Source organism: Anomaloglossus baeobatrachus, chromosome 2, assembly GCF_048569485.1.
Source record: "Anomaloglossus baeobatrachus isolate aAnoBae1 chromosome 2, aAnoBae1.hap1, whole genome shotgun sequence".
In the NCBI taxonomy this organism is placed as follows: Eukaryota; Metazoa; Chordata; class Amphibia; order Anura; family Aromobatidae; genus Anomaloglossus; species Anomaloglossus baeobatrachus.
Genome location: NC_134354.1, coordinates 295,801,964 through 295,815,146, shown reverse-complemented (window position 1 = coordinate 295,815,146; position 13,183 = coordinate 295,801,964). Strand labels below are relative to the sequence as shown.

The 13,183-nt window shown below is 46.4% G+C and overlaps 1 protein-coding gene across 1 annotated transcript; it reads right to left on the bottom strand.

Annotated features, from left to right (window-relative positions):
* Positions 1 to 10,401: 10,401 nt before the first annotated feature.
* On the bottom strand, positions 10,402 to 11,517 carry LOC142289710 (transmembrane protein 151B-like). Its single transcript, XM_075333632.1, has one exon. The coding sequence runs from the start codon at positions 11,515 to 11,517 to the stop codon at positions 10,402 to 10,404; it is 1,116 nt and encodes a 371-aa protein (XP_075189747.1).
* Positions 11,518 to 13,183: the final 1,666 nt, after the last annotated feature.

Below are 13,183 nucleotides of genomic sequence, written 5' to 3'. Positions count from 1 at the left end.
GGGGGACAATATAGAGCATGACGACAAAGTTTTAGATCCCACTTGGTGTGAACCCAGAGGCACGCAGCTGGGTAGCTCAGCAGATGATGAGGAGTAGGAAGCCGAGGATGTTACAGTGGCGATTCCCACACAAACACGTAGTGATGCAGCCATAAGAAGCACTGCATCATCAGCCACAACTCTGGCTGTTGGCAGCAGCGATTGCGGTTCTGCCGTTTGCAGGAAGGTTTGCCTAGACTGGGCCTTTTTTTGAGACCGCAAATGATGACCCAACTTTCGCTATCTTCCAGAGTTGTAAACAACGACTGAGTAGAGGCAGAAATTGTAATAATTTGATTACTACAAGCATGAACAGGCACATGAGCAATCAACATGCATTACTGTGGGAATCTCACTGTGCTAAAATGTGGAGTAATGGGCCTACCCAGCCACCGGCCGCCAAATCAACATAGTCTGCCTCTTCTTCCTCCTCCTGCTTCACTGGGGAAAGTATTGTAACACAGGTCTCCGACCCCAGAACCTCCTCTTGTGTACCCGCTACAGTGGGGGTGAATGAGGGACCGTCAGGTGTTATGGAAGTGACCGTCCCTGGTGCTTTAGAGCCATGTGAGACATCAAGCACACCACATAGTTCTCAATCCAGCATTCCATCTACCCCTACACCTCCCGCCCAGTCCACCGGTTGGTTGTGCACACGTTCCTGCAATCTCTCTCAGCACAGCAGCCAGTCCTCGGTCACGCAGGTTTGGTCACATAAAAAAGGGTTTCCTCCCACGCATGAGAAAGAAAAGTGCTTGAACTTGACCATATATAAATTGTTGGCCATGGAAATGCTGCCTTTCCGGCTGGTGGATACTGATGGTTTCGGAAAACTCCTGGCCATCGCAGTCCCCCAGTACCAGTTGCCCAGTAGCCATTACTTCTTTAATAAAGCTGTGCCTGCACTACACCATCAAGTCGCTGCCAAGATTACCTTTTCCTTGGAACACTCTGTCTCCCAGGGTGCATGTCACCACTGACACCTTGGCCAGCAAGCATGGGCAGGGGTGTTACATCTCATTGACTGGGCATTGGGTTACTCTGGCGGCTGCGGGGACAGGCGGGAAAGGGGCTGCTTCTGAAGAGTTGAAATTCCCAAGGCTTGCGGGCCAAAATTCTGGATCTACCGCTTCCTCTTCTGCTTCCTCCACTTCCTCTAGGGCCTACACCTGCATCATCAACCTTTCCCTTATTGTAACATGTGTTACAAGACTATCCCCCACACCTCCGTACAGCTTGGCCAGGGCTCAACGCAATCAGGCAGTGCTGAAATTAATCTGGATCGGAGAATTCAGTCACACAACTGCAGAGATGTGGAAAGTTATCCGGGCCAGGTTTAATAAAAGGCTGTCTCTACTGAAGATGGCGTTATAACCATGACTGATGTACCGGACCCGGTGAAGAGGGGGGGGCCCTGGCCAAGCCTGTGGTAATTGCTTAGCTTTATAAAGCCTTGGCTCCCCTCTTCACCAGGCCCCAGTCACAGTCGCAGCAGAGGGGCAGCCACTGCATACACTGCTAAATTACCTGCAAAGCCCTTCTAAGGCATCGCATGCAAATTAGCCATGTGGCCGGAAGCAAGGCGAGTGGAGCAGAGCAAGGAGGTGGCGCATCATCCCTCTGTGCCTCATCACAGTGTTGCGGGCAACGCGGAGGTGGTGAGGACATGGCATCTGGCGGGGAATGGTAGGCGCTCTTTGAGCTGAAGATCCCCGGGGGTGTTGGGGGGCCATCCAACTGAAATGCATCACATCTCAGAGAGGATACCGCGCGACATGGGAGCTGGGGAGGGTGAGTACAATGTTTGTTTTTTTTCTTTTTGCGGCATACAAACATACAAGGAGAGGTAATGGAAGGGGCCATATTATACAAGAAGGAGGTTATATATACCCGGAAGGGGACAAAAACCAGGATGGGGACATTATACCAGCCTGTGCACTGAAGGGGGCTATACATACCAGGATGTGATATATATACCAGGATGGGGACAAATAAACCACGATGGGGATATATAAATACCAGGTGGCTCCCAGTATGGGAACATATATACCAGGAGGACGACATATGCTAGTAATGGGACAATAAACCAGGATGGGACATACATACCAGGAAGGGCCCAGGATGGGGACATATATACCAGGAAGAGCCCAGGATGGGGACATATATACCAGAATGGGGATATATATTCCAGGAAGGGGACATACAGCTCTGGCAAAAATTATGAGACCACTTCCAAATTTGCAGTTTTTCTGTTTCTCTTTATCGGTATATTTTTAAGTAAAATGTATATTGTTCTTTTATTTTATAAACTACTGACAATATGTCTCCAAATTTCCAAGCAAAAAAAATTGTGTTTATTTTCTGAAAATGAGCAATGGTCAAAATAACAAAAAAATGCATTGCTTTCAGACCTCAAATAATGCAAAGAAAACAAGTTCAGAATCATTTAGAAACAACAATACTAATGTTTTAACTCAGGAAGAGTTCAGAAATCAATATTTTGTGGAATAACCATGATTTTTTAATCACAGTTTTCATGCTTTCTAACAGTCTGTCACACTAGTTTTGGGTGACCTTATGCCACTTCTGGCACAAAAATGTAAGCAGTTCTTTGTTTGATAGCTTGTGACTATCCATCTTCCTTTATTGTTTATGATTATTGTACTTGTCCCTATTATGTATACCCCTTTCACATGTAAAGCGCCAATGAATAAATGACACTATAATAATAAATAATAATAATAATAATAACAATACTTGTATTTTAACTCAGAAAGATTTCAGAAATCAATATTTTGTGGAATAACCATGATTTGTAATCACAGGTTTCATGCGTCTTTCACACTGCTTTTGGGTGACCTTATGCCACTCCTGGTGCAAAAATGTAAGCAATTCTTCTTTGTTTGATGGCTTGTGACTATCCATCTTCTTCTTGATTACAGTCCAGAGGTTTTCAATGGGGTTCAGGTCTGGATATTGGGCTGGCTATGACAGGGTTTTGATGAGGTGGTCCTTCATCCACACATTGATTAACCTAGCTGTGTGGCATGGCACATTGTCCTGCTGGAAAAAAAACAGTCCTCAGAGTTGGAGAACATTGCGCAGAAGGTAACAACTGTTTTTCCAGGATAACCATGTATACGGCTTGATTCATACATTCTTCACAAAGATGTTTATTGAATTTTCTTTACCTAATTTTCAGCTTTGCCCAAACACCTGGTCATCTAATGGTTAGATATAGACCTAGAGAGGCGTACAAGCCACAGTGTCTTGCACCTACTGTAAAATTTGGTGGAGGATCGGTGATGATCTGGGGATGCTTCAGCAAGGCTGGAATTGGGCAGGTTAATCTTTGCGAAGGACGTATAAATCAAGACGCATACAAGGTTATCCTGAAAAAACAGTTGCCTCCTTCTGCTCAGGCAATGTTCCCTAACTCTGAGGACTGGTTTTTCTAGCAGGACAATGCGCCATGCCACACAGCTAGGTCAATCAATGTGTGTATGAAGGACCACCACATCAAAACCTTGTCATAGCCAGCCCAATATCCAGACCTAAACCCCAATGAAAACCTCTGGAATGTAATCAAGAGGAAGATTGATAGTCACAAGTCATCAAACAAAGAAGAACTGCTTACATTTTGCACCAGGAGTGGCATAAGGTCATCCAAAAGCAGTGTGAAAGACTGGTGGAAAGCATGCCAAGACGCATGGAAAGCTGTGATTAAAAATAATGGTTATGCCACACAAAATTTTGATTTCTGAACTCTTCCTGAGTTAAAACATTAGTATTGTTGTTTCTAAATGATTATAAACTTGTTTTCTTTGCATTATTTGAGGTGTCTGAAAGCACTTCATTTTTTTGTTATTTTGACCATTTCTCATTTTCAGAAAATAAATACAAAATGATTTGCTTGGAAATTCGGAGACATGTTGTTAGTAGTTTATAGAATAAAAGAACAAGTTACATTTTACTCAAAAATATACCTATAAAGAGAAAAATTAGAAAAACTGAAAATTTTGCAATGGTCTCTTTATTTTTGCCAGAGCTGTATATACCAGGAGTAGGACATATATACCAGGAGGATATTATACAGAGGAGCAATGTGTGTGGGGGGATAGCATACAGAGGGGCAGTGTGTGTGAGAATATGTATATAAAGAGGGGCAGCTTGTGTGGGGGGATAGTATACCAAGAGGCAGCGTACTTGAGGGATATTATACAGAGAGGCAGTGTAGGGGAGATATTATACAGAGTGACAGTGTGTGTGGAAATATTATACAGAGAAGTGTGCATGGGGGGATATTATACTAAGGACCAGTATGCGTGTGGGAATATTAAACAGAGGAGCAGTATTTGGTTGAATATTATACAGCGGAGCAGTGTGTGGGGGGATATTATACAGAGGAGCAGTGTGTTGGGGGATATTATACAGAGAAGCAGTGTGTGTGGGATATTATACAGAGGAACAGTGTATGTGAGGATAATATATACGGACATCGTGTGTAGATTATACAGAGACGCAGTGTGTGTGGGATATTATACATGGGGCAGTGTGGGAGAGATACAGTCTTATGAAAAAGTTTGGGCACCCCTATTAATGGTAACCTTTTTTCTTTATAACAATTTGGGTTTTTGCAACAGCTATTTCAGTTTCATATATCTAATAACTGATGGACTGAGTAATATTTCTGGATTGAAATGAGGTTTATTGTACTAACAGAAAATGTTAGTACAATAAATATTAATATTAATCGACTGGCACCGATACAAAGGAGTTTTCGGTTGATATGCGATGTGCCAACATGGTGAAATTCCACTCTGCAAATCTTGCAGTGACTGTGCCAGCAGCAGCAAGGTCTACTGCGATATGCCTAAAGGGTTCTTTACACGCTGCAACATCGCTAACGATATATCGTCGGGGTCACAGTGTTTGTGACCCACATCCGGCGTCGTTTGCGACATTGCAGCGTGTGACAGCTAGGAGCGACGATCAACGATCGCAAAAACGTCAAAAATCGTTGATCGTTGACACGTCGCTCCTTTTCATAATATCGTTGGTGGTGCATGCCGCTGGTTGTTCGTCGATCCTGCGGCATCACACATCGCTATGTGTGACACCGCAGGAATGACGAACATCTCCTTACCTGCATCTACCGGCAATGAGGAAGGAAGGAGGTGGGCGGGATATTCCGCCCGCTCATCTCTGCCCCTCCGCTTCTATTGGACGGCTGCCATGTGACGTCGCTGTGACGCCACACGAACCGCCCCCCTTAGAAAGGAGGCGGTTCGCCAGCCACAGCGACGTCGCAGGGAAGGTAAGTATGTGTGACGGGTGTTAGCGATATTGTGCGACACGGGCAGCGATTTTCCCATGATGCACAACTGACGGGGGCGGGTGCGCTCGCTAGCGATATCAATAGCGATATCGCAGCATGTAAAGTGCCCTTAAGAGTCATAACTTTGGACAACGCAGTACAGAGGTGGGGGAAATCACGTTTGCAGATTGAGCACAGATCATGGCCCCCTGCACCCTCCTTGACAGTTTTGAAATGGCTACAAACATGGCTAGGGCTGACAATGCCATCATCAGCATCACTATTTCGCTGATCTACATGTTGGAGCACACTTTGAATAATCTGCTGAAGGAGGTTGGAGTCCCAGAGGAAGAGGAGGAAGCTTATGTATTTGGTGGACCGTGACTCCCTGGTGTTTGAAATCCCCATGGGGAGGGGGCAATTCCCTATGGGGATGGGGCAGTTGATGGTAATGTACTGCTGTTTGAATAGGCGCAGACAAAAAGATTTGTCTCCGATTGTTGGGTAGAGGTTATTGCCAGCGTTCAGGCCTGCTAGAGGCCCACTAATGCATATCTTGATTTAAAAAAAAAAAGAAAAAACAGAATGTGTTGCATTAAGGTCCTATGAGGAGGGCACAATTGCCTTCCAAAACAAAAGTTCAATACTATCAGAGACTAAAAGATGTGTATCCAAATGTTGGGTAGAGGTTACTGCCACTGTTCTTGGAAAGCAAGGCCTATACCTGCCACTGGGCCACTAACACATGTCTGGATGTTAAAAAGGAAAAAAAAAATGGCCCACAGCCCATGTTGCATGGACTGTAACTCCCTGGTCTTTTAAAGCCCTATCGGGAGGGGGGTAATTAATGTTATTGTACTGCTGTATCCCTGGAAGGATTTTGAATGTCGAGACCACTACATAGGTCTCCAGGTTGTGTCTTGTCTGTACTGGCAGGGGTATGGGAGCACCAGCCCTATACCTGTCTCTCATCCACCACTATATTTCTTCTGTCTATAACCTAGGAAACTAATACCTAGGCCAAAACAGTGGTGCTGCCTTGTAAAACATATTTTTGCTGTTTTGGAAGCCTTTCAAACCCCCCCTATAGTGTTTTCTGTACCTTACGTTTGGCCTACCATTGAATCCAATGCGATTCGATAAAGAATCGAAGTTCGGTTTAGTTCGATAAAAGCTCGCCATGCACCCTATGTTCAGCTCAGTTCGGCAAACCGAACCGCGGGGAGTTGCTCATCTCTACACACAGCACCGTGCAGCCTCCTCCTCACTAGGCGTTGCACTTTCAACTTTATCGGCATAGTGAATGTCGATACATTTGAGAGCAATGATGAAAGAGGGAATGCTCTGCATCCTCCTCCATCTTTCTAGTGGAGGTTGAGGGGGAACTGGAGTTTGAGGTAGCAAAGATCCTAGATCCTCAGCTCCCTCCTCCATCATTCTGCTGGTGTTTTTGCACTCCAACATCTCAGCACAGAGGGGCGCGATTGCATCAATACTGTGCACCCACTGTGCCAGAAGCACAGCCAATTTAAAAAAATGCGTGAGCTCCCGCTGTAATTTGATCACCAGCCAGGTAAAGCCAGGCAGCTGGGGGCTGAGATTCTCGGCAGCCCGCAGCCGGCCCTGGAAATGGCGCATTATTTCTTAGCGCCATTTCCAGGCGCTTTAAATGGCTCATCCAGTGGCCCTGATGGCGGTGGCTCGCTGGGTAATAAAGGGGTTAATACCAGCTTTGTATTCTTAGATGGTACTAAGCCCGAAATTCATGGTGTCACGCCAAATTAGACATGGCCACCATGAATTTCTAGTAAACCATAAAAAAAACACAACACAGAAAAAAAATTTTTTATTAGAAATAAAACAAAAAAACTTAGAGATTCTATCTTTATTATAAAAATCATTAGTCCGACATAATCCACAGGTACAGCCATGTCAGTTTCATCACTCTGTGCAGACACAGTCAATACACAGTGAGAAGCAGAGAGAGCCAAGTCAGCTTTTCTACATCGCTCTCTACAGAGTGACATGCAGGCTGACAGTGACAGGATGATTGCACTTATGACTCGCATTGCATCACCTCGCACTGAATGACAATCTCCGGACAGGAGTGCTTCAGCTGCATGGAAACACATAGAAACACATGCAGCCGACAGCTCCTGTGGGGAGATTGTACGCTGTGATGCGAAACTCGCACAGTGACAATGAAAGTTCAGTTACCAGGACCTTTCCTGACGTCATAGTCATGTGATCAGTGTCTAAGCCAATCAACATTCACACCAGAGGGTCACATGCTATGATGTCATTGAAGGTCCTGCAAGTCACTGCTGGTTACCAGTGACACAGCAATGATCGGACGCAGAAGCAGGAGCGGCCGGGAGTCTGCAGGACGCATCGCGGGACCTGTAAATATAATGACAATGTCTTTTAATATTGTGGTTTGTTTTTTTTTTTTACAGCCCATGACACGACCTGGACCCGATCTAGACCCGACCTGTAACACGAGCTTCCCGGGAAAGCTCGTGGTGGGGATCGTGTACACGATCACTATTTGATCGGTACGATTCCCGATCTTTACAGATCGGGATCGCCCATCCCTAATGCAGATGTGTCTTTATAAATAGTGTATGTAAACGTCTGGTTTCAATGGTACATGCAGGACTATGTAGTGGTATCATACAGTGTTTGTGGGGAACTTTTGCTGGCATCATACTTTTTAGGTGCAATGAAAGGGGAATCTTGGGACTTCAATAGGAAGAAAATTACTTTGTAAGGGCAGCAAAGTGGTGAGATGTTTTCTTTTGTGACCTAGATGAATTTTAGGCCTGTTCACACAGGGTGTTTTTGCTGCATTTTTAGCATGATTTTTGCATTGTATTTTTGCAAATTCATGATAATAAAAATATGGCTTCACAGTCCCAGAAAGGCCTATGAGATTCCTAAAATCTGATGCACACACACGCATACATAAAACACCTGAATTTTTTTTCCCTGACTGTTTTGTCAACCACCTTGGTTTTTGCTCCGTTTTAGAAAGAATGAGCATGTCAATTCTTTACCCCTTTTTTGCTGCAATTTTACTACAGTTTTGCCACAATTTTAGGCTATGTGCGACTACGCACGTTGCGTCCTGACTAGAGATGAGCGAACCGGTTGTGGTTCGGCTCGAGTTCGGTTCGTCGAACGGAGGTCCCGTTTGAGTTTAGTTCGTCGAACGTTCGACGAACCGAACTCGAACCGTATAGGAAACAATGGCAGGCATTCACAAACACATAAAAACACCTAGAAAACACCCTCAAAGGTGTCCAAAAGGTGACAAACAACTCACAACACAACACAAACACATGGGAAAGTGACAAGGACATATACTCATGCGAAAACAAAAGAGCTGGACAAGGAAAAAGAGGAGGAGACACAGATATAGGCATGGCACGCCCTTCTAAAATCATGTAAAACACCGCAAGGTGACTCCAAGCGGATCCCAGCTCTGTTCATCTTGGCTCCTTTTAAAAAACACAGCAAGCAAGGGTTACTCCAAGCGGAGTCTCCCTTTTTTTCCAAAAATTGGGCCCCACACACACCCACCCGTTCAGTGGCAGCAGTTGTGCCCCAGTTGTACACTTCACAGCTAGATTTGCATCAAGCACATTCAAAAATACGCCATTCTTAACCGTCCCCAGGATGACACCGGGGTAGGTATCAAAGTTTTTGCTGAACCATGACTTGTTCATCTTGGCTCCTTTTAAAAAACACAGCAAGCAAGGGTTACTCCAAGCGGAGTCTCCCTTTTTTCCAAAAATTGGGCCACACAGACACCCCATCAGTGGCAGCACTTGTGCCCTAGTTGCAAACAGGATGTTTTGATTTGCATCAAGCACATTCCAAATCCACAAGCATTTACTCTCCCCAGGATGACACAGGGGTAGTAAATTCCCTGTGGATCCATGACTTGTTCATTTTGATGAACGTTAGTCTGTCCACATTGTCACTGGACAGACGCGTGCGCTTATCTGTCAGCACACACCCAGCAGCACTGAAGACACGTTCAGAGACAACGCTGGCAGCTGGACACGACAAAATCTCCAAGGCGTAACTGGAGAGCTCTGGCCATTTTTCAAGATTTGAAGCCCAAAATGAGCAAGGCTCCATTTGCAAAGTCATGGCATCAATGTTCATTTGGAGATACTCCCGTATCATCCTCTCCAGCCGTTGACTATGTGTCAGACTTGTTGTCTCTGGTGGCCTTGCAAAGGACGGTCTAAAAAAAATTATGAAAAGATTCCATAAAATTGCTGTTACCAGCACCAGATACGGTGCTACTGGTATGGGTAGACTGTTGAAGATGACGAGACCGTCCCATGTTTGTCAAGTTACAACTGGGAGATTCACTTCCTGCACCTGCACGGTTGTTTGGTGTAAAAGCCGAGCTAAGATCGAGTAACAGCTTCTGCTGATACTCCTGCATACGTGCGTCCCTTTCTATGGCTGGAATTATGTCACAAAATTTGGACTTGTACCGGGGATCTAATAGTGTGGCAAGCCAGTAGTCATCATCACTTCTAATTTTGACAATACGAGGGTCATGTTGGAGGTAGTGCAGCAAGAGGGCGCTCATGTGTCTTGCGCAGCCATGCGGACCAAGTCCACGCTGTGTTTGTGGCACAGAGGTGCTAACCGTTCTTTCTTCCTTTGACATCTCCCCCCAACCTCTTTCAACTGAAATTTGACCAAGGTCTCCCTCATCCGCTGAGTCTTCCATGTCCATGGACAGTTCGTCATCCATTTCTTCATGTTCTCCTGCACCTTCCTCAACATTTCGCCTGCTACCATGCGCCCTTGTTGATCCCTGTCCCCCATGGTCCCATGCCTGCCGCGTTGGTGATGATGAACGTCTGAACCTTGGTGATGTTGTTGTGTCTTCCGCATATGAATCCTCCTGTAGTTCCTCCCCTTCCTGTTGTCTCACCCCCTGACTCCGAATAGTGTTTAGCGTGTGCTCCAGCATGTAAATGACTGGAATTGTCATGCTGATAATGGCATTGTCAGCGCTAAACATATTCGTCTAGAGACGAATCTGTGTGGTCCATCAGCACCGCCTCGGAGTAGCTTGGAATCAGTTGACGGTTGGTACAGATATGCCATTCCAGTTCTGTACTGTCCAGGATGCTGACTTGAGGCATTCTGAATCGGTATATGAGCTCCTCTGGCACAGCGTGTGGTGTGTACTTCATCCCTAAGAGTTTCTCAATATGGTAATGAACATGAGCAGTCCTATATTCTATAAAAACCCTTAATGGCCACGACAACATGAGCAAGGCAGCGGCCCAAAACGCATAGTGTGAAACGTACCACGGTAGTCGTTCGAGGTTGACATAGGCAATTACCAACTCTTTGAAATCAACATTTTTTAGTTGCATTCCTTCCCTTGCTTCCATATAGTCATCTAGGCCTTCAATCTCCGTGAAGAACCTGGCACGTTGCGTGAGATATGAGTTTTCGGACTCCAGGTTGGCAAAGCTGAAGCACTTGGTGAACTTTAATTTGGTGGCCGGATGGCGATCTAGATCTAACAAGTCTTTGGAAATGTCTTTTAATCCACAGTGTGTGTATTCAAACTCCGCTTCGGCTACATGAGTGTTGACTCTCTCATGGTAGACCTGAGTAGTTGTATAAGCTTCACCATGGCGGTAGCGAGTGACTTGTCTAGTGCGTCTAACAAAATGGTAACTAATGGCCTTCCACCAGATGCAAGGGGTAGCTTGGCGCATGCGCTGTATCTGATCATGCACACTGCTAATATCAGCTTTATGTTGAAGTTCTCTTCTGGCATGACAGTGCCAGCATTCCACCAAGTAGACTACATAGAGCATTGCTAGGAAGGCCAAGGGAATATAGACGTAGCCATCTGAGCAAGGGCTACCATGATAGATCATGGACCTTTCCTTTAGTGAGCTGTCGAAACTGAGTTTAGTAACACTTGTGACCTGGCACCAGGTGACGGCACAAAGGCAAACAATCATAAGGACGGAGAGGAGAAGACATTTCCAGTGGGAGTCCCGACACATAGAGGCACTCAGTGATTGCTTCTCTGGACGTTGCAGTGACGTTCGATGATCAAAGAGCTTGATTTTCCATTTTCTTTCCCATGCGGAATAGACCTCCATCCTCTTCTATCCATAACTTGTCCCCTTGTAGAAATCCTAATAACCTTATCACTGATTGGCAGCAGTTTGTTCATCCCAGCAGCCTAAACATATTTGTCGCCATGTCGAAACTGTGCAGAAGGGTGCATAGGTCCTTGATCTGAGACCACTCCATCAGGGTGATCTGCCCCACCTCTGCATCTCGTTGGCCCAGGCTATACGTCATGACGTATTGCACCAGGGCTCGGCGGTGCTGCCACAGTCGCTGTAACATGTGGAGAGTCGAATTCCAGCGTGTCGGCACATCGCATTTCAGGCGATGAACCGGCAGGCCGAAAGACTTCTGGAGCGATGCAAGTCGCTCAGCTGCGGCGGTTGAACGGCGCAAGTGAGCAGACAGTTTTCGTGCCCTGGTCAGAAGGCCATCTAGGCCGGGATAGTGTGTTAAAAATTGCTGGACAACAAGGTTCAACACGTGAGCCATACAAGGCACGTGTGTCACCTTGCCCAGGCGAAGGGCCGCACCCAGGTTTGCAGCATTGTCGCACACGGCCTTACCAGGCTGCAGGTTGAGTGGAGACAACCATTTATTAAACTCGGACCGCAGAGCTGACCACAACTCCTCAGCTGTGTGACTCCTATTCCCAAGACATGTCAAGCTAAAGACCGCCTGATGCCGTTGCGCTCTGCTGCCAGCATAGTAATGAGGGGTGCGTGATTCCTTCTGTGCAGTGCGAACGCTGGTGGCCTGACCAGGCAGGCTTGGGGCGGAGGTGGAGGACCCAGATGAGGTGGAGGAGGCAGAAGCAGTGGCGGAACTTGGACAGACAGAGGATTGACACACAAGTCGTGGGGACGGCAAGACTTGTGCAGCAGACCCTTCACCATCTATCACCATAGTTACCCAGTGCCCAGTCAGCGACATGTAACGTCCCTGTCCATGCTTACTGGTCCAAGTATCGGTGGTGAAATGCACCCGTTGACACACAGAGTTTCTCAAGGAAGCAGTGATGTTGTGTGCGACATGCTGGTGTAGCGCGGGCACACCTTTCTTAGAGAAGTAGTGGCGACTGGGCATCTGGTACTGGGGCACAGCGACAGACATAAGGTCTCTAAAATCCTGTGTGTCCACCAGGCGGAAAGGCAGCATTTCGGTAGCCAAGAGCTTACAGAGGGATAAAGTCAACCTCTTAGCTTTGTCATGGGTCGCAGGAAATGGCCTTTTATTTGTCCACATCTGAGGGACAGAGATCTGGCTGCTGTGTGTAGATGGTGTTGAGTAGGGTGTCCCTGGAAAAATGCAGCTTTGTGAGGAAAGTGCAGGCGTAGACATGATGTCGCCTTCATCCAACGTTGGTGCTATCGATGTCTGAGAGAGCTGTACACACGCACTTGTTTCCCCTTCTAAACCAACTGACGACCTAACAAGCAAACTGCCTGTTGCGGTTACAGTGGTGGAAGTTGTGCGTGGAAAACCAGGTGTGACAGCTGTCCCCACAGTCCTAGAAGATGAAGAGCGCGCGGATGCACTGGAAGGGGCAGGCGGTGGATGGTTCGCTCCGCTAGGCCGCATTGCAGCACGGTGAGCTTCCCACTGGGACATATGATATTTATTCATGTGACGATTCATGGAAGAAGTTGTCAAACTGCTGAGGTTTTGCCCTCTACTAACAGAATCACGACAAAT